Source organism: Taeniopygia guttata, chromosome 15 (assembly GCF_048771995.1).
Source record: "Taeniopygia guttata chromosome 15, bTaeGut7.mat, whole genome shotgun sequence".
Lineage (NCBI taxonomy): Eukaryota > Metazoa > Chordata > Aves > Passeriformes > Estrildidae > Taeniopygia > Taeniopygia guttata.
Genome location: NC_133040.1, coordinates 11,979,425 through 12,000,596, shown reverse-complemented (window position 1 = coordinate 12,000,596; position 21,172 = coordinate 11,979,425). Strand labels below are relative to the sequence as shown.

Sequence of the window (21,172 nt, the reverse complement as noted above, 5' to 3'; positions counted from 1 at the left end):
CAAACCAGATCTGAAACTTTTTATCTGCCTTGAATGAACTGATGATTGCTCTGAGCTGCCTGCAGCGAGTCTATTTCGGTACCAGCTCGGTCAGCTGGTGATAATCATCTTTAATAATCTATTAACAAAAGTTAATAATCTCGTGCTTTTCAGCGGTGTGTTAATTGATCCCGGGGGTTATAAGGGAAGGGTTCCTGTACCTTTGCTCTAGGGGAGCGTGGTAGGAGGTGGCAATGTTTAGGGGCTCTCTGTCCCCACGGGCTGCAAGGAGGAGGGTTTGGTGATATGACCCCACTGCTCGCTGCCGGGCCCTGCTCTGTTCCTGCTCCACCCAGAGCTTCCTGTGTCATCCCAGCAATGCCCTCCCTGCAAAACATTCCAAGCCAGCGTCACCCTTGGCTCCCACAGGGCTTAGGGGTCCCTGTCACTTCAGGGGGCTGATGATTGCTAAACCATCTTGTGTGGCCCAGGGAAGTGCTCTCTGCATTGCTGGTTGTGTCCCACCCCCAGCTCTGAGGAGGGGTGGAAGTCACCAGCCCTCGGGGGTGCCTTGAAGGGCCCCACAGCCATCCCAGGGCAGTGAAGGTGGCAGTTCCAAGCTGATCGCTAGTGTTGTCCTTGAAAGAAGGAGTTAAAAAGTAGGTTCAGATACTTCACCCACTCTGCATTCCCCTGCCAATATTTGTGGGTTTGTGATCACATTTTCCTGTGATTGAAACAATTTCCTGTCCTGGGTTGCTGCCTGAAAGATGGATGCAAACAAGAGGGAGCTGACTGCGCAGGTAAGGAATAAAACTGTTGGTAAGAGGTGAAGCCCCATAAACCAGCCAGCAGAGCAGATGTTCCCTTCCACCCCTGCCTCTGTAGGCATCTGCAGGGTTATCCCCACCCCAGACAGTGACATCCCCCACGTGGCTGTAGCTGTGGCAGTGACAGACCAAGGAGAGATTGGAACAGGCAGGCTTGGGGTTAATGTTCGCTGTGATTAATGCTGCAAAAATACGGGAAGGAAACCACACATTTTAATGAAAAGCCTCCATCTCCTCCTTCCAGAAACCTGGCAATTAGCTGCCTTCAGCTGGTTACTGATGCCAGCCAAGCAGTTACAGATCTGGGTCAGTGAAAGGCCCCTGAGCAGTCTGGGCTCCAGATGTTGGCTGGGTTTGGCTGTGGGTCTGTCTTTTGGAGGTCCTTGGGTCTGGTCTGCACTTTGCTACTTATTGGTGGACATGCAGAGAAGTTGGTGTGTCTTTTCTGCCATCTCTCTGTCTGTGCTGCACGTTAAAGGACATTTTGATGCTTGGGAGTCAGACAGGAAATCAAGATTTTAGTGATTCTGCCAAGCAAATGATTCAGGGTCCTTTGACCAAGAGCAAAAGGTATTAGACTTCTCTGTTTTGACTGAGTTATGCTTGGATATTCACATCTGATCTACAATTTCTCCACAAGCTGGATTTGAAGACATTTTTTTCTTTTCCTTGTTCTTAATGTGTTTGTGCCTTTCTGCTCCAGAAGAGCAGCTTTGCTCCATAGCCTGGAGGTGGCTGTTTCCATAGAAGGTGGAGTGAATCCTCAGGGTGCTGGGAGACCCCAGCCAAATGCATTAGAACATCAGGACAGCTGCCAGGACACCACAGGTTATATTTTGCCAAGGTGTAATTGGATGCAGATTCTCCAGAACAGCTTCACTCTATGCAGATTTAGCCATTATGAAAAAGCCTTTTGGCAGATTGCTGGAAAATCATCTGGGTTGTGATTCTGTCCACAAATCCTCACTGCATCCTGGCTGTGTTGTGCCAGATGGGAACTGCCCCCATGTGAAGCTGGTTTGGAGCCTCATAGGCACAAGATGTCCAGGCTGTTATTGTCGCAAATACCTTTAATAGCTTTTTTTGGGTTTGTTTTTAAGCGCTTCTTAGTGTGAATTTTTTATTCTCAGTTGAATGTTTGCAAGTGTCAGTGGGAAGGCATTTGAATATCAGAAAGCCAGGATTCCTCGATTTCTCCACAGCTATACTCTCTGCCTTGCAACACTCATTTAATTCTCCCTTCTTGTTTGCTTTGCTTTTCAGCTGGGATGAGTCACGTATGCTAATAGAGCCGACTGGGGAGTTACCGGGAGAATTTCTGCTCTTACTAAAATGTTACCGGTCTCTTATATTCATGGAGTTTTATGGCCTGTCTCCTATTCAGTACAGTTAAAATTAATTTCATGCCCCAGTTCATTCCAGTGTTTGCAGCTTCAAAAGCTTTTAAGTCCTCTTTAGCTGCCTGGCTGTGCTCCGTTCCTCGTCTGTGCAGTCCCTTTGGTTCACCTGGGAGTGCAGGCTTGGAGCAAACATGGTTAATTTTGTATGCTACATCTGCTGCGGGATCCAAGGCACCCTTGAGTGGTTTGTTCCAAAGACTTGACCTACCTTTGATGGGACCGTGTCCTTTCTGTTTGAAATATCTGCATTGTTGGAGGGAAGGGCTCTGCCACTTCCTCATCAAGAAAGAGGAGGGTAAGATGGCATTTAGTTCCCTCATTTCATAGGGATGGGGTGAGCTTTGCCCCCGTGGCTGGCTTGGCCCTTGCTGTTTGTCAAGGTGAGAATTTTTTGGCTTTGCAGCAGACTGAAAAGTTTCTTCAATATGCAGCACAGCCCTGAGCACAGCTGGAAACCACTCGAGTGATTCTGCATCAGTTGAGAAGGCTACAAAAGACTCTTTTTATACATCTTGATGAAATACAACAAATGCAGAATATGCTGGTGCACCAGTGAAGCACCGGTGCCTCTGGTCAAGGTCTTTATTTCAGTGGTTGTATAAGGATGAGAGCTGCCCTTCCACCCTGCCTCTGTAGTGACTGCGTATTCCCCAGACTCAGGCTCCAAAGATATTAACCTTCTTTCCTCCAAGTGTTTGAAAAATGACAAGATGTTGTTCACATGAGCGGGATCAATTACCTGCTGTCTGTCTGAAGAGATATTCTCCAAGGGGGCTTCGTCTCTGCGGCGGGAGATTCCTGCTCGGTCAGCCATGAGCAACAGCCCGGCAGGACTCTCCTCCCCCCTTTCCAAAGCAGTCATCTTGCAATCATATTCTGTGAGACTTGTGTTTGAGAGCAAAATGTGAGCTTCCCTGAGCCTTGAAAGAGCAGACTAAAAGCAAAGTGAATAGCCCAGGGTAAGTGCATGCAAGGTGCTGTTCACAGGGCTTGCTTTAAGCCTCCCCTTCAAGAACTTCTCCTTGCTTTACGCTGAAATTCAGGAATGTTGGGGTGAAATCTGGCTGTGTCCCCTCAAGGTGCTTAGAGAGGTGTTGGAGAACCTCTCTGAATGTACAGTTAAAACAGATGGAGAGCGTGGTGTGATTTGGGTTTTCTCATGTGCCCAGATCCAGCAGCAGCAGAGCTGAGTGCACTGTTAATATTTGCACATCTGGGTGCTGTCTGCAGCTGAGAGATTCTTGGGGAGAGGGCAGGAAATCTGCCTCTGCAGAATCAAAATCTGAAGTCAGGATTTTCAGAGAGGTTTCAAGGCTTCTGAATTTCTTTTTGTTTTCTAAGTGGCCCCCCAAAAGAGCAGAACAGCTGTCTTCTGAAAATCTCAAACTGTGGCTTTCCAAATCACTTGTCACATTGGGAAATTTAAGTCTTCTTTTCATTACTTGTTGTTTAGGGGATTTAGTAGCACTGGATTGCCTCTAAATTCATAGTTGAAGCCTGACATGTAACACAAATGTTCTTTCAAACCCTGTCATTACTAATGCATTCTCTTTCAGGCCTTTTTATTAGTGCTTGTAGACATTTTCCTCATTAGAAATTCACCTAGCAGCTCCCTGCTCTTCCCATTCAAGGTTTCTCATCTCTTTTATTCTCTATTGGCATGCACCAAGGCAGCAGATTACCTAGTGATGAATTACTAAATGATGGAGACACACACTGCTACCTTCTGCTTCTTCCTCTTGCCAGTAAAAAGCCAATTACTGGTTTGGGGGGGACTATCTTGCAACACTTGAGCTTGTGTTGTCAGTTTGGGCTTCAGGGCAAGGCAGAGGTGTTTCTGGGCACCAACAGCCTGCCTGACTGTATCTCCAGAGTCAGAAACCTCTGCCACTTCACCCTCAGAGGCACTGATGGTGCTGGGGGTTTAGTCCATCCCAGTGCCCAAGGGCTCTGGGGTAAGTAACTGAAGATCTGCTTTGCTATTCTTCCCCAGAAAGTGTTTCTGAATATTGCAAGGAGCTGCCCTGAACAGCTGGCTCTCCAGAAGCGTGCCCTGCCTTGGGGTTAGTAGGTTACAGGGTGTTAGCAGCTGGAGCTGTGTGCTCCAGCCACTTCAGAGCAGGCAGGGAATGAGTGCAGTGAGCTGTGAACGGGGTGAGCTGCTCCCTGCCTCGCTGGGGCAGTCCTGTGGCTGGAGGGGATCAGTGACTGCCCTGAGCTGCAGCTGGGGAGCCTGGCAGCAGCCATGGCAGAGGGGAGCACAGAGCTCTTTTGGTCTCCATTGCCTCTAGGCTGGTTTCACCTCAGAGCGTTCTTGCTGTGCTCCTCAGCTCTCCTGGTTTGCAGATCTCTCATCTCCCTGTGCTTTGTTTGGCTGGAGCTTCCTTGGTTTCCTGCCCTTGCCTGTGTGATCCATCTCGCTGTACAATGGCTTTGCCAGCTGCTTGCTGCCTCCTTCCCATCACTCTTTTGAGTTTGGTCCCTACTTTGTTTGCTCTGGCTGATGAAAGACGTTCCTGTGTAATTAAACACCACTGATTAGTTTTGCTCAAATAGCAAACTTCCTTTCATCTCGTCTTGCACCGGTTGAAGGTCTCCCCAGGCTTGGCCAGGTGTGCTGCCATGCATCAGCTCTTTGTGTCCTTTGGGAGCCTTCTCCCAGGCTTTGGCAGGCTCCACACGTGGGTGCACACCAGCACTGACACGCGTGCGTGCACCCACATCCTTTTAATGTCGCAGCCTCCGGAAGGATCGTGGCCAAGCCGTCCGTGTGGACCTGGGCCAAGTGGCTCAAAAGTCAGAGTTACAGGTTCTCTCCTTGACTGGCTGCATTGTCAAAGACATGAAACAAAAGCCACCGTGGGCCAAGCAGTGCAGGTGGAAGCAGCTGCCTCCCGCAGGGCTGGTTTGCTTTGCTCGTGGTGGGAGGTGGTTTCACTCGGCACTTTGGAGACTGGCTCTGAGAACTGTGGGGCAGGGGAAGAGGATGAGTTCTGCAGCACAGGGAAGTCAGGAATGGAGATGGGCTTCATCCATAGGTGACTTGTTGACCACAAGGATGGGGCAGCCTCTGAACAGCAGCTCACCAGAAGCTGAGGGTGCTCTGTGTCCGTGCCAGCCTGCCCAGTCCTTGGGGACACCGCTGAGGGTAAGGCAGGGAGTTGTCACGTCCTCCCCACCTGGTGTGGTGTGCCACGCCAGCCCAGCAATACTTTAAGCTGCCCACAAGAGTCACTGTTGCTTTATCTAAGGAGCTCCCATCCGGATTTCTTCACCCCTGTGCGGCTCAGGGCTCCATCCTTGATGCTTTCCCCAGAAAACCACAGGACTCAGGCAGGGGAAGGGGAGAAGGGAGGAGGGCTGGCACCTTGCACGAGCAGCCCTTGCCATGTGCCACTCCACAGTGGTTATTTCTGTGTCCAGCTCCCAGCAGACAGCCCTCACCCTCCTCGCCTGTGCACAGCAGTGGTGCTGGGCTCGCAGATCTGCCCAGGGAGCACAGCGTGTGCTTGGGAGACATGTGGCCCGAATTAACCTCGCTGCAAACGGTTTCTAAGTAACAGCAGTACGTGTAGCAAGATAAACTGTGAAGCCTATTTATATTTACCAAGATTGTATTAACCTTTGAAAGGTTGACCTTACGCAAAAACAAAACAAAACGAAAAGATAAAGTGGCAGAAACATTCAGGGCATGAGGGGGTTTGTTGTTGTTGTAATCCTTTCACTCTTTGATTACTTCAGCCTTGGTGGTGGTAAACATACACTGGCTTTCAAGGCATTCCTGATTTTTGCAGCTGCAGAGCCATTAAGCCTTTGCCTGTATTTGCACTTTCAAGGTCAGCCATGATGCACAACTCAAGGCAACCCATCAGCTGCGTAAGAGCTGCTGATTTCCTCCATTTGCTCTCCTGTTTTCTAAGAAATTGTAAGCAGATCCAGCAGCAGCAGCGTGTCAAAGGCCCACGCTGCTCCTGGATGTCACCCAGGCTGACATGGGGAGGGCAGGGCTTGATTTAGCCGGGCTGGCCCCAAGGGACAATCCAGGAACTCTTGTTGGGGACCATGTCACACATGATCGTCATTAGCACTACCCCAAAGGTTTCCTTGTGTTAGAGCTTCCATGAGGATCAGGAATAAACAAACAATGTGTTCCTTGGGCACTGTAACTCTCACAAAGAGCTGAAGCCTTGGAAGGAAATGTGTCTGATGAGGTCTCTGCAGGAGGGTTTGCTGCCCACTGAGGCACCACACAGTGCTGGGGCCATGGAGGAAGGCTCACTGTGTGTGATGTGGAGGGATGCAGGAGCGTGTGAGGAGCTGGGGCTGGCAAACAAGTGCTGGAGGGAGCTGTGGGTCCCAGGGCAGCGCTGCTCTGCGGTCACTGTCATTCCTGTGAGTGCCCATGCATGGTTCAGTGGTGTAGCAAGAAGAGAGTTTAAAAATGGAAAAATGTTGATGCTTTCTGCAATGTTCTCCATTCCTAAACTTAGCCAGGACTGCCCCCAGTTCTCTCTAAGTGATTTGGGCCCTCTGCCCCTTCCCAAACAATCCTGTTTGCTGCTAATTATGCTGAGAGATTGACAAGGGCAGGAGGGTGGTTTTTCCCTCCCTGCTAGCCACACTGGAGGGGAATGAGGAAGCAGCAAGGGTGTCTCTTCATTCGGCTAAATCCCACAGAACATGCCTCCATGAGACTGCTAAGCTCCTGATCAGTAATTACACACTGCAGCTCTGCCTTTAATCGGGATAAAAGACTTAAGGAAACTCCTTTGCCCCTGGTCTCTACCTTTTACCTAGAGATTTTATTGCTGTGAATATTAGCAACAGAACAGCCACAGGAGCTCAGCTCTGGGGCTCATGCTGGCTCTGGGAGCTCCTGCAGCCTTTCCAGCCCTGTTCTGCTCCTGTGCTGCTTCTCCTTGAGCAGTTGTTCCACGCTGCCTTTAGAAAGTAGAAAGAAGAAGAAAGGGAGGGGATGTCTGGGCAGACGCCGGGGTGGTTGGGGTTGTGGTGGCCAGTTTCCCCCTTGAGGTCCTGATTCTGCAAGTGGCTGAACTCTCCTGGCTGGTTGTTTGCAGCTTTGTCGGGCACGGCTCTGAGGAAGCAAGAGGTCAGGAGATAAGTGCTGCAAGCCCTGCTGTGATCTGCCTCTTTATCAGGGCCTCAGAGCCCCGGGCTGAACATGTGTGCCCCAACATCCCCATCACTGCAGAGCTTGGCCTGAGCCCCCCCAGCTCTTGGGCACCCACTGGGGTTTGCAGAACAGCGTGAAATCAATGCAGGAACAGCCTGACCCATGGATAGATGCAGAGCTGAGTGTCTGCCCACCTGTGGTGCTGAGAGGACAGGGAAGGTTTGCAGTGGGACTTTATTAATTTAGTTCTCAACTTTAATCCTGGTTTACCCACAGATTTGGGTGAAGTTCCCCATGTCAGAGAGTTTGTTAGTCTTTGTCTAAGCTGGCTCGAGGTCTGAGATAAGAGCATTTGCTGTTCTCAAGTTGATGCAATTCCAAGTTAAGGTGGAAACCGTGCTGCACACTCTTCTGGGCGTGGGGAAAGCCAAGCTGTGTATTTCAGCCGCCTCGTTAATCAGATCTCATCTTTTTTTTCTCTCTTTACAGAAACCAGGCAATGCGGAAAAAGTTAATTTTATACTTTAAGAGGAGAAATCATGCGCGCAAACAGTGGGTAAGTGATTCCCTCAGACCTTATTTTATATGTATAAAAGAGCGTAATTTATTATGTGAGAAAGAAAAGGATGATTTCCAGCAGAGAGGTGCTGGTAGTCTGTACTTTGCCTGTTATATTACAGTGGAATCTCTCCTGCTTAAAATAACACGTGAAGGAGAGGTCCCGGAGCCTGCTGCAGGCAGCACCTCCCTCTGCAAGTGCCTCCCACAGAGCAAACACTTGGGCTCGGCTTAATCACAGCAGAGCCCATCATTGATCTCAGAAAGCCTATTCACAGCATAAATGTCTATTTTGTGAGTAATTGAACCCTGAGAGAGGTGTGAAACAAGCTGACTCTGCTTCCGGTGAATGCTCTGAAGGCTGCTCTGCCTCCTTCCAGCTGACCACAGAGCAATGTTCTAGGAATTTGCGGTTTAAAATCAAAATTCAAGCTCTGGGCCGGTTTGTTTCTAGGCAGCGTTGCCCGCGAGAGAGTTTCAGTGACCTTTAAGGACACAGGTCTTGGTTGGGTAAGGGCAAGGCAGGGCTGATGGTGAGGCTTCAGAGGTGTTTGTTGCAAAGTCTGCAGTTATTAGAGGAGAAAGTTTAGGTGGGTTTCACAGAATTTGGTCGGTTTTGGTGCTGACACTTGCAGTGGTTCCCAGCAGGAGCTGGAAGGCAAAGCCAGCACAGAAGAGGAAATGCCAGACCAACCAATGGCTCCCACCAGGAAGGTGGATTTTGCAGTGTCTTTCTGTGATGGGTGATTCAGCTCACAGGGCTTCATGTTTCATGAGCAAAATGTAAATACTGTCTCCTGACTCGTTGTCTCTGTCCTGGGGCAGCTCAAGAGCCAGTGTTAGTGTCTTACATTGGCAGTGGTGCAGGTTTTCTCCTTGTCTTTAGGGCTGGTTTTGGATAGAAGTGCCAAAACTGGGAGGAATTGTTGGAAAAATTCAAAATAGCAAGCCTGGGAAGTGGTTTGAAAGCTGTACCTTTAAAAGCAACTTCCAATATATACATTTCTGAGGCAGATACCACATTATTTTCTAATTTATTTTGAATCATTCTTTTCCTTCCTCATGCTTTCTGTTTTCATGCTGTTTTCTACCGGTATTCCAAAAGCCACAGACCTTGCATTCCTGAAGAATGGTGCCTAAATAAATGTTCATTTAGACTTGTCCATGCCCAGGGCAAGGGGTTTCAGGGCTTACACTCCATCAGGATGTGGCACTGCAGTCGGGTGATGCTCTGGGCACCTCCCCTCCTGCAGCTGAGGACTTCTGCATGGTGGGAAGTGGGTCAGTATTCCCTTCCTCAGAAAAGGGATTGCAAAGCATCGCGTGGTTTTCTTGGAAGCGGGAGGGAAGTGCCCAGGAACTGCTTTCTGGTGGAAATGGCTGGTTACTGTGCTAAACCTAGAGTGAGCTGCTGGGTGTGAATATCAAGGAGCTGGGGGAAGAGGTTTAATTAGGCTGCAAGAGCACAGTTCCTAAAATACGACTTGCAGTAAAGTCGCCTGTCATGCAAAATAGGTGAATTTCTGCCAGCCAGTTTATTCAGTGTCCTTGAAAGGGGATTTTTCAGTTTAGGGAAGCATTTTGCCTATTCTACAAAATAGGCAACATACGGTTGCTGAATTTGCAAAGTGAATACATTTGCTGATTCTGTTTGCAAAATGGGTATGCTTAGCTATTTTTCTGCCTATTTTGTAGCAGACCCTATTTTTAGCAAAGCCCATCCACACGCCAGCGCTTCTTTCTGGCTCTTTTACTTTCTGGGGTATTGTTGCTGCCTGGGGCTGGCTGGAGCAGGGTCAGAGCTCGGTCGCCACAGGGTCCAGCCCCGAGAGCCTCATCCCAGAGGATCCACAGGGTTCCTCCTGTCTGCACTGAGGTCAGCACAGCAGAAGACATTTCATTGCCATGGGGGTGACGATGCAGAGAGGGAATGGTGAAGGGAGCTGTTCTGGGTGTGAGAGATTCGCGTCCATCAGCCAAGGGAAGAAAACCGCGGGGCTTGCGGAGGAATTGGACTGGTTCCTCCTGTCACCTTCGCTCTTCTCCTCCCCTCCAGAGAGCTGCAGGTTCCCTGGAGCTGTGGGAGGGTTGGGGCTTGGCACAGCCCACAGCCTGCCTTCAGCTGCTACGGCGGCGTTACTACCCAGCCAGTTTTAGATCCGCGTGTCAGGTCTGATCTGGCTCCCTGTCCCTTACTGCCGTGATTGAGGGGCTGATGGGCTGCTGAGCCCTGCCAGGGAGGGGAGCAGAGGGGCCACCGTGCTAAAAGCCAGCACAGATGGCTGCTCAGGAGTGGACATGCTGCTCAGAGGAAGCCTGGAGAAGGAATAGATGCTTCTGTTCCTGAAGTGCCTGACCAGGAGCTTCTCCTGGCGGTGGAGCCGTGATGATTGGAGGAGTTTGCAGTGCTGTAGGGTATCTGTAATCCTGGCTTTTGAGGGAACATGTGTCCCAGCTGGAGCAAAAAGCACTGGATGGGGATGTCACAGCCCAGCCCAGCTGCAGTGGGGTTTGATGTTTGTGTGGTTTGGGAGTTCAGGAAATGCTCAGCCAGTCCATTATGAAGCCATGCTCGTAATGGGCAGAGCTGGCAAGGGCAAACGTTGGTACTGCTGCCCTGCTGCCTGGGTGTGTGAGCTGCTGGGGAATCAGCCTGGTGACGTTGATGTTGCTTTTTCCATCTTCAAATGCCAGTTCCTTAGAAGAGGAATTCAGGATAAAGCTTTTGTCGAGTTGTTCCAAGGAGTGGAAGAAAAGGAGGAAGAAGAGCCGCCCTGCTGGCTGTGAAGCAGCCAGGGCCGTGCCAGGTGGCCCTGCTGGGGTGGTGGCAATGTGGAACCCAGCACTGGCTCATTCCCATGGGCAATGACAAACCTTTCAAAGCCTCAAGGCTTCTCAGCAGAGCGAGCCCTCGTGCTGGGCTCGCTCCCGGCCGTGCTGCAGGCTGGCAGCGCCGGGCACCAGCTTCATAAACTTCATGGGGTATTTTTAGCTTCTTCCCAAATGTGATGCTCTGAAAGCAGGAGGATGTAGCAGATTTGCTGGCAGGGTGGGAGCTCTCGTTTTCAGGGGGCTGATGGCATTGCTTTGGGAGAGGTGAAAACGCAGCAGCTGTGATTTTGCCAAGCTGCCGCAGGCTGTTGGTGTTACCTGTAGCTCCTCGCCCCAAGTGTGAGATACCCCATGTGGGCTTTCAGGGCATTTTAATTTCTGTTCTTCTTCCTTGTTTTTATCTTGTGGCTGTTTCCTTCAGCTCCTGATGAAACCCCAACGTCTCCTGTGCATCCACGCAGGGCAGGACAGTCTCTGGCTCCAGGCATGTGGGAATTGATTTATGTGCAGGGGAAAGTGTTAACCTGGCTGAGCTCTAGGGCTTGAGGTGCTCTATATGCCTCACATTATTCTTGAGGTGCCTCCAAAAGGCCAAGGAGATCAAAGATGTGTTGCTGTTCGTGGATTATCGCCAGCTCCAGGATGGACAAACCAAACCCGTGTGACATAGGCTGCAGATTGCTGCGCATTTCCATTGGTTTGGTTTTTTTTTTTTACCTCTCCCAATTTTTCTTTGTGGCCAAGAGCAAACAGGACGAGAACAAAGTGCATCTGGGACATCCTGCAGCCTCAGACTTCTGGTCATAGGGCGGTGGTGGCAAGAGATGAGTTTATTTCTTTGAAATCTGGATTCCCTGTGTCGCTGCTGTGGTGCTGAGCTGCCCATTGTGGAAAGCGGTGCCAGGGCCAGGAGTGACCTGGGGTTTGTCATTAGAGCAACATCTGCTTTCACTTCCTGATCTGGGGCTTGGGAGGCATTTGTCAGACACAAACTGACACCCTAAAACCCCTCTGGTCTCCCAGCTGCTCTCAGCTGAGGCTGGGCACCATCACTGCTGCCCCTTCAGTGGCTGCCAGGGACCAGACAGGCACCTTCCCACCATGGACCTTCCCTGTGCGTGGGTGTTCTCCTCCAGCAAGAGTGTGCTGGAGCAGGGAGAAGAGTTTTGGGGCATAATGGGAGGAGACTCATTTGCATTGCAAATCTTATTTCAGTGTTACCAAGCTTGTCCCATAAATACCAGTCAGAAGTGCTGTGCTGGACCTGGTGGGTGTGCCATGAGGATGTCACCCAGGGGGTCATGGTGTGGAAACCCTTAGCAGTGCCATGTTTTGGCAGAGCCTGGGTTTGCTGTGGGATGTGCTTGTCCTGTCACATGGGCCAAAAAAAGAGGAGCAGCAGCAGGAAAAGTATTTTTGCTTCCTAGGGTGGTGAAGGAGCTGAGTGTGTGGCCAGGCCACCACGCTGTGGGCCAAGACAAGGTGCCTGGCTCTTGATTTTGGGGAGCCAGGCCCTTGCATGGAGCTTCCCCATGGCCCCAGGCCCATCACCACTGCCAGCACGGAGCTGTGGATGCTGGAGCTGGTGTGTGAGGGTAGGAAGGGGTGCCTGGCCTTGGGCACCATGGCAAGCTCTCCCCAGCACAGTGAGCTTGTGGCTCCAAAATTATGGGCCTGAACACCCTGCTCACGTGGTGGGGACCAGCTCTCCTGGCCCCTGGGACCAGCTCTCCTGGCCCCTGTGCCTCTTCCCAAGGCCATGTCTCAGCCCCTCCTTGCTCACCTTGCTCTCTCCTGGGGTGTAGGGGCTCCCTCCCCAGCACAGAGCCTTTGGCTGCTGAATCAAGTATCTGTTGGGCCAGAGGATGCTCAAGCAGACGTGAGGGGTGGGTAAGAGTCCTGGTGCCACCAAACACGTTGGGTCTGGAAGGAAAAAACCTGAGGTACCTGATGGCCTGTTTTGAGAATTCACCCTTGGGTTGGTCCCAGGCCCTGGAGCACATCCATGTCCTAATAAATTGTATTTCTTTAAGCAAAATGACTCACGCTCAGCCTGAGCAGCCACAGAGGGCAAGGCCTGGAGGAGTTGCCCTTCCCAGGCACGTCTCTGAGCTCCCTCTCTCCCTCTGCCCTTTCAGGAACAGAAGTTTTGCCAGCGCTATGACCAGCTGATGGAGGCCTGGGAAAAAAAAGTGGAGCGCATCGAAAATAATCCGCGGCGGCGTGCCAAGGAGAGCAAAGTGCGGGAATACTATGAGAAGCAATTCCCGGAGATCCGGAAGCAACGCGAGCTGCAAGAGCGCATGCAGAGGTTAGAGGAGAAGCGGTAGGAAGGGGCTGAGCTGGTATCAGACAGCCTTTCTTTTTTCTCTGGGATGGGTGGGGGATTTGCTTGCGGGAGGAGCGGGCTGGGGTGGCTCTGGGTCCCTTTTCTCCCTCTCTAATCAAAGCAGAAGCCAGCAGATGTGAGGCTTGCTGCTTTTTCCCCAGGGTGCCTCAATACACAGCCAAAAGAAGCAAAATCATCAGCAGTGTGACTGCCTGTCTCACCTCTCCTGCTGATCTCCCAGCTGGCCACATCAGGGCCAGGGGTAGCTCCCTGGTGCTGGCCAGCTGGCTGGGACAGCCCTAATTCCTGCCTTAGTGGTGTGCCCAGATTAAGATGTACAAAACCTGCAGGTGCATTTGGTCACGTTGATGATTTTTTACATGCACATGCTCTGATGGCAGCAGAAACATCTGCAGAGGTTATTGGAATGACCACAGACAATGTGAAGGGAGCAAAATGTCTCGCTGGAAGGGATGTCCCCTGTCTCTCCCGCCCCCTGTCCATTTTCCTCTCCTCATTGGAAGTGCAATTGAGGTCATGTTGTTTTCTGCCAGGAGAAGACACGATTTCATGATCTCCACCCTTTTTGCTGAAAACTCCCTGTCCTTCCCATTTCAGCCCTGGCATCTTGCCTGGGCTCATCTGATACGCAGAAAACCTAAACCCTTATGCCAGCATCCCTTCCTTGTGCCCCACTAACAGCTGGGTGGATCCAAACTTCCTAAATTATGGCTTTATTTTGTCTGAAAGAGAAAGGGAGAAATGGTACCGAGAAACGCTTTAATTTTTTACCTGCTTAATAAAAAAAGTTGTAATTCCTTGGGACATGTGGCTGTTATTGTAAGGGAGAACTGTCAGTGGATGGCTTTGATTTCAAACTTCCCACAGCATTTTGCAAACCAGATGTGGTGGCACAGTGCTAATGGCTGGCACTAACACCTTTGTGCCATTGCTGTGGTGGGTTGAACAGGAGAAAATGTGAGGGAGAGTGTGGTTGGGCATGAAATATCCCTGTGTTCTAGCAATCCAGGAAGCTGACACAGGTAAGGAAAGTGGTTTTGAGGCTCTTGAGCTGCGAGCCCTAAACAAAGATGCCTTTCCCGCAGTGTGGGAGGAGGAGGCCTGGGTGGAACGTTGGGATAGGGCTGTTATGGAGATAAAAATGGTCTTGAATGTGGTTTGCTGCTATTGAAATGGAGCATCAGTGCCTGAGTGTGTCACTGCCCTTTCCCAGCAGGGTAGGACAGAGGGGCAGTGGCGGGCTCTCCATGTCGGCCGCACGCAGCGAGCACGAGGTGTCCGAAATCATCGACGGGCTCTCGGAACAAGAGGTGAGACCAGCTCCTCCTTCCTCCTCCTCCTCTCCACCCCGCACTCTGTCTGCTCTGAGGAAGCCCAGACAGGACTGCCAGGTCACACGGTGAAGTCCTGTGCCAAATCCCACTAACTTTAGGTCCCGCTGAGGTTGCCGTGATGCCAAACACTTCCTGGATAGGATCCAAAGTCAGAGGTTTATTTAATACACATCAGCATCTTCCCAGCCATGTGAGAGACGTAATGGAGCTGTGCAATGTTTCTGCCAGAGCAAAACATGGAGCTGGTGGCCAGCAGGTTGAGTTTATCAGCACTTGGCTGTCTCTTAGGGACTGGAAACCCCAGCATCCTGGGTAGCACCCCACAAACACCTCTTGGCTGTGGTTTATACTGGAAGTGAAGATGGGAAGGGGAAGGGGAAGGGGCAGGGAGCCAGCACCCAGGCTGCTGGGTGGAGGGTTTTTTTTCTGTTTCATTTTGTTTTGAATGGGCTGTGTGACTTGACACAGGGGAATCCTATGGAATGAATGGTTTGTACATGAGCCAGTTGGCCCACATCTTCTGGGAGTGCTCCATTCATCTTGAAACATCCCTGTGACCTCGGCTTCGTTTGGATCTGGTTTCACAAGGGTTCCACTCTCTTGGCACGGAGGCGAGCTGCAGTGAATGGATCATGTTTGGGAGGGGAGAGCAGCCACTGCCCAGCAATAGCTGGGATGTTTGCTGCCTGTGCACCACGGCTCAGCCCTCTCTGGGATCCCAGGCACTTTGCTCTGAGCCAGTTAAGGTGACAACGTGGAGGACACGGATCTTGGAAGCCAAGGGGAATTTCACAGCCTTGCAGAGGTGCTGGCCAAGAGGAGCGTTGGCTGATCGCCTCCATCCCCCTGCACAGAGTGCTGCTAAACTCCAGCCCAGCAGCCGCCTGCTGAGCCCCAAATCTGCTGTGCTTGTCTCAGAGGAGACCTTAAGAGCTTCCAGCTCTTGCACAGGGTTGGAAGGAGCAGGGAGGGGAGAGCTGGGGAGCATCTCTGGCAGCAGGGCCAGCTCTCCGCCCCAGCGTGCTGCTGGAGAGGAGGGGGTCTGGCTGATGGGGTGCAGTGGCAGCACTTGGAACCCTGAGAGGCCCTGTGCCCTCAGCTGTGGGCAGTGCTCCCACCAGCATCCTCCCTGCTGTGCACAGAGGCTTCTCCTGTCAGCAGGGGCAGTCTGCACTTACCCAGGCTGATGCTCCAGCTGTGAGTTGTTCCTCACCTCTTGCCATGAGGAGGCATCTGGAGCAGCCTGTTTCTAAACAGGAGGTGTCCTAGTGAGGATGAGGAAGGCAATCGTGTGTTGAAATGTCCATATGTGTGCAGAGAGATGTGCTTTAGGGGGAGGAGGAGTTGGGGTCTGATCAGGCAGAGCAGGGAAGCAGAGCAGCACTGGGCAGGCCAGAATCAGCAGCTTCTTGGAAGGGTTGGCCATGACTCTTCTCCCAGGATCCAGCATCTGGCTGTGAATTAAAACAGCAGCACTTGAGACCTGGCCTTCCTGGGACAAGGGTTGGACTTTGAGCAGTGACATCCCAGGTGACAGGGAGGACTCAGACTGATGGTGCAATTGAAAGGGGGTGGCCAGAGCATCCCTTCATCCCTGCAGGATGGACCTGTGCCAGGGGATCACCAGCAGCTCAGCCAAAGGGACAGTCCTGGCATTTGAGCAGAACAGCACAAATGAGACATCACATTGGCCTCTCTGTTGCAAACACTTAAGGAAACCAGTGTGCCCAGTCTGTCCTGTCCTGGTGTGCAGCTGGGGCTCTGGATGGGCTGTGTACTCCATAGGATGGATTAAAGGCATCAGATTGTCTCAGGGTGTTGCAGTAAGGAATGACAGCCCCATTTGAGTGACATGTGAAACCTCCTGGAACAGTTCCTGTGGAAGGGGAACATGCTGTCTCCCTCTGGCTGCCTTTGCAAAGCTGGCCCACTTCCCTCACAACTGGGGTGGGGGCTGAACCTCCATGTGGCTTAGGAGGCTGGGAGGGGGTCAGCATTCCCTGTGCCACCACTGCTTTGACTTATTTCTCATCATGGTCAGGAGCTGTTTCACTTAAGTCAGACATTTCCACACAGGATCTTGAAGCCTTTTATTCCAAAATGAAAGATTGATTGTTTCCTGGCTGGCAGCTATAGCCTCTTTCAGCGTTTAATTTACAATTACTCCGGCAATAAAGCTGTCTAGTGCTTGCTTTTGAATTCTCCCGTTCCTCCTGCTGTCCTTTTCCTGTGGAACATGTGTCCCTGCGGTCCCCGTGGTGCTGACCAGCTGCTGTCTGTGCTTTCCCCACAGAACCTGGAGAAGCAGATGCGCCAGCTCGCCGTCATCCCGCCCATGCTCTACGACGCCGACCAGCAGCGCATTAAATTCATCAACATGAACGGCCTCATGGACGACCCCATGAAGGTCTACAAGGACCGGCAGGTGATGAACATGTGGAGCGAGCAGGAGAAGGAGACCTTCCGGGAAAAGTGAGTGCAGCCCGCACAGCTCTGTCTGTGCAGCCCTTGGGGAGTGTGGCAGGGTCCCTGCAGGGCTGGAGCCCCAGCACACTGAGGCAGGAATGGCCCAAGTGCTTGGCTTGTCCCCCACAGACACATCCCGAGCTGCTGTGTGACCCTGAACCACAGGGTGATGCTTCTGCACAGAAACTTCAGGTCTTGCTCTGTGGTTGGGCTGTTCCTGCCTCTGTGCAAAGCTGCTGCTCGTGGCAGGGTGAGATCAGGAAGTTTTTCAGCTTTTGCATTCTCTGTTGTATCAGCCAGTTTAAAGATAATGCCAGGGAAACCCAACACTCTGTACACATTGCCGTTCTGGATATTCATGCTGCCCTTTGGGCACTGTGTGTCCAGGGGATTTTTGGAGCTGTCAGCATCCAAGCCCCGTATGTAGACCCCTCAGGCTGCAGCTTGCAGGTGGTGCTTGTCCCTCAGTGCTCATCCTGCTGTCTGCAGGATTTGCCACCGGCTGCTGTTCCCATGGATGTGTTCCCACACCAGCCACGTGCACACTCTGCCTGTGGTGCTTTCTCCTGTTTGCAAGCAGTGCTTGAGAACAGCTTGGCTCTATCAGTGAGATCACTTGGGGAGTCACTGATTCCTTCCCTGGGTGCCACTGCACTGTCAGCCAAGATGTGGGTGCTCAGCTTGGTCTCACATCCAGACTCCCCTGTATCCCATAGCCCAGTGGGGACCCAGGATACCCCCTGGAGTATCCTTGGTGCCCCCAGTGTGCTCTGAGTGTCTGTGGAAACAGAGCTGGAGTTCAGCTGCTCTGCTGGAGCTCCCTGCTGTGGACCTGAGGGACATAGAGGCACACGGATGCACCAGGACCACTTTGTCCTGAGCAGCAGCAGCACTTAGTCTGGCCTCTGGACAATCAGGGGATGGCTCCATGGATTACCAGCATGCCTGTGGCCAGCCATGCTGGAAGCCTCTCTGTGTCCAGGATCATTCCTCCTCCCCCTGCTCATCAGGACTCCTGTTTGCAGCTGAAATAATTAATTGCCAAGATGGATCGAAAAAGAACAAAACAAGCAAACCAGTTCCAAGCCTTTGATAGAGGAGAATCCTCATTGCTAATTAGCCTTAAAATGTGCCACTCCAAAGAGCGAGGCTTGCCACAAATGACGCAAAGGCTAATTACTCTGGTCTTTAATGGTGGGGCTGTGCCTGGCTAATGGGGCTGGAGGAATCCACACCCAGTGTGTGCATCCTGCAGTGCATGGTGGATTCTGTGTCATCACTGTGGGTGATGCAGAGCTTGAGGCACAAACCCAGCAGGGTTTCAGGGCCCTCACAAAGCTCATTTTGAGAGATTGGTACTCAGGGGCTGTAAGGAGGGTGTGGGGAGTCCTGCCCCAGCTCTCCCCCAACCTGGTGTGCTGGTAGCTGAGCTGCCTGCTGTGCTGCAGCTTCTGGCCTGGGTTTTTAAGGTGAACCGGAGTTGTGTCATCCATGATCATGACCTTGAGCTGGCCTCCTCCTGAGACCAGGAAAACTTGGTTCAACCTTTTGTTCAGCCCACTTGGCAGAGGCTGTTGGAGTAAACAGGCAAGCACTGCAAGGCTGACAAGCTCCAGGTCTGAACTATTTTGCTGTCAGAACATAACCACGAGGAAGAACCTGATTTGATTTGCTTCTGGGCAGGATTTCAGCTCTCTGTTGAGAGCCCATTGCTGGCCTACTCCCAGGGAAGCTGTGGTTTGCTGGTGAAGGAGCAGGGTGCTACTCAGGCATCGAGGCTGTGTTGTGCTGGGCAGTGTGAGAATGCAGCATCCATCTCTCATTATGGGGAGATGGCCTGGCCCGTGAAAAGGAGTGGATTGTTATCTGCATTGCCCCAACAGTGTGCTAGTATCATTGGCCTTGAAAACCCTGTCCTGTGGTCAGGCCTGGCTTTGTGCTGTGTGCAGAGCCAGCTCTGGCTCCCTGCCCTCACCCTTGGTTGTCTGAGCAGCCGGTCTGGTTTGCTTTCTTCCTTGTTTTTTGTCCCCCGTAGCATTTCTGGATTTTGTTGTGGTGACCAGTTATGGTGACAAGGATCTTGCAGTGCCACCCAAACCATGTGGGAGTTCTGCATCAAGAATGGCATCAACGTGGGTGACAACACCCATGTCCTGCTGCCATGGCTGGAGTTGGTCATGCCCTCACTGAGTTCAGCTCAGTGCCTTAACTCCAAGTTTAGCGCTGGGACACAGCAGCAAAAGGAGGAGAGAGCTGTGCCAGTTGCCCCAGGGGAATCACTGGCAGGGCTGGAGACAGAGCTCCTCACCATGTCCTGCCCATGTTACACCCACACCACAGCTCTCCCGCCTTTTGCCTCTGATCCATTTCCCCAGGGCACAGAGCTGTCATTTCCTGGGAGCTGGCAGAGCTGCATGTGCTGAATGTGGCTCACCCCGGCTGCTGAGCTCCCTGGGGCAGAGCCTGTGCTGATGGCCACCTCTCCTGGCCCAAAGTCACCTCTCACTGGGCTGTGGGTGCGTTGGCAGCGTGTTGTGATCTGTGCTGCCAGCAGCAGCACCTCCTGCCAAGGGCTTGCTGGCCCTCGGTGCTTCCACACCAGCTAGACACAGGGATTTGTTGGAAGAGGCATCTCTGCTAGTGGGGACAGCTTCCCCTGAGGGGCAGTGTACCCTCCTGGGCTGCCAGAGCCAGGGATGAGCTGGCTGACAGCTCCTCCACTTGCTGGGCGTGAGGCAGCGTTCATGGAGCTGCTGTGCCACTGGGGATCTCCTGAGCCACTCAGCAATGTGGCAGCTCTGTGCTTCCTCCCGGGGCTTGGGTTTCCCTTCCTGTCCTTTGCAGCTGCTCCCAACAGCCCACCATGGCCACGATGTGGGGTGTGATGGCAACTCCTGCCCTGTCCTGCTCGAGGTACAGGCTTGGGTGGCCATGGGGTCGAGCAGGGTGATGAGCAGCCCTCCAGCACTGCCAGCCCCCCTTTCCTCTCCCACCCCATGATGAACATTTGCACATTGAAGCTTCCAACCAGCCCAGCCCCACTGGGCTAAATTTAAAGTTCCTGTCTTTCTGGGAAGCTGAGCAGCAGACAAATATTTTTCTCAAAGCCCAGAGTCCCTCTGGGAGCTGGCCTTGCTGCTCCAGGCACGCAGGGCATGGCAGCCTAGATGTGGGAGGGTCAGAGCCAGCACCCACAGTAACCCTGTCTCCCTCTCTCTCTGCAGGTTCATGCAGCACCCGAAGAACTTTGGCCTGATCGCCTCCTTTTTGGACAGGAAGGTAAGCCTGGCTGCAGCCTGAGTTGTGCTGTCTCTCCTCCCCTCACTTGGCTGCTGGTGCTGGGGCTGCCAGCAGGTGCTGAGCACCTGTGGGTGCTGGTGGTGGCTCCAAGCCCCGGGTATGGTCCAGACACCTCCTGGCTCCCTGCAGGGACAGGACTGAGTCAGCTGCAGGGACAGGAGCTGGGACTGAGAGGTGTGAACAGCCAGCCTGGCGTGGGCAGCACAGCCCCTGAGCATCTCCCGCAGGCATTCTGCACCACCAGGCTGTCACACAGGGGGTGGGCACCCAGCACAAAGCAGAGGGCTCTGTTTGCTCAGGGAGAGGGAGGTTTTTGAAGGTGGATTGAGTCCATTTCATGCAGCAGTTCGGGTGGGTGTCCTGAAAGCACGCACAGCTCCCCTTGGTGTCTAGGAATAGCTGTTGACAGGAGCTGCCTGACCTCTCCCAGACCTCCTGTGTTGTGCTGCCTGGACTTTTTGTTTTTGCTGTTAATTAGGCTGAGGGAGGAAAGGTTTGAGAAAAAACCTGAGGGAGGAGTGAGTCTCTTGTCCCATTCTGAGCAAGGCTGACCTGACAGGCTATATGGGCAGATCCTGGACAGACCCAGCCTGAAAACACAGCTATGTCCATCACTTGAATGCTCTCCTTAGCAAGAAACATTTGAAAGCTGTTTGTTCTCTGGTCCTTTTAGTTATTATCATCCTCTGCCTACCTCATGCAGAGTTTCATACATACAGTGTCCACTCACTCTGAGGGAACCACTCTGCTCTCAGGGGGTGGCCTGCAGAGGTCATTTCCAGCCTAAATTATTCTCTGATTCCTCATAACTCAGGCTGGGGAAATAATTTATAAGACCTTGACCTTCCTGTCCAAAGCGGCAAGGAAGGCCAGCAGCCACCTCATGCCGCTGCTGTTGCTGTAAGATCCCGAGCTCCTCATCCTTTTTGCACTCGATAAAGCCAAAAGTGGTGGGACTTGGATGATGCTCACAATCCAGTCTGTGTTCC

The 21,172-nt window shown here is 52.2% G+C and overlaps 1 protein-coding gene across 1 annotated transcript in view; it reads left to right on the top strand.

Moving 5' to 3' along the window:
• NCOR2 (nuclear receptor corepressor 2) overlaps positions 1 to 21,172 on the top strand; it is a 226,638-nt gene that overhangs the window by 132,492 nt on the left and 72,974 nt on the right. Inside the window, exons 9-13 of the mRNA XM_072936200.1 lie at positions 7,833 to 7,899; positions 12,872 to 13,059; positions 14,297 to 14,393; positions 16,711 to 16,889; positions 20,108 to 20,162. Coding sequence (XP_072792301.1) covers positions 7,833 to 7,899; positions 12,872 to 13,059; positions 14,297 to 14,393; positions 16,711 to 16,889; positions 20,108 to 20,162 — 586 coding nt within the window. The remainder of the gene's footprint in view (positions 1 to 7,832; positions 7,900 to 12,871; positions 13,060 to 14,296; positions 14,394 to 16,710; positions 16,890 to 20,107; positions 20,163 to 21,172) is intronic.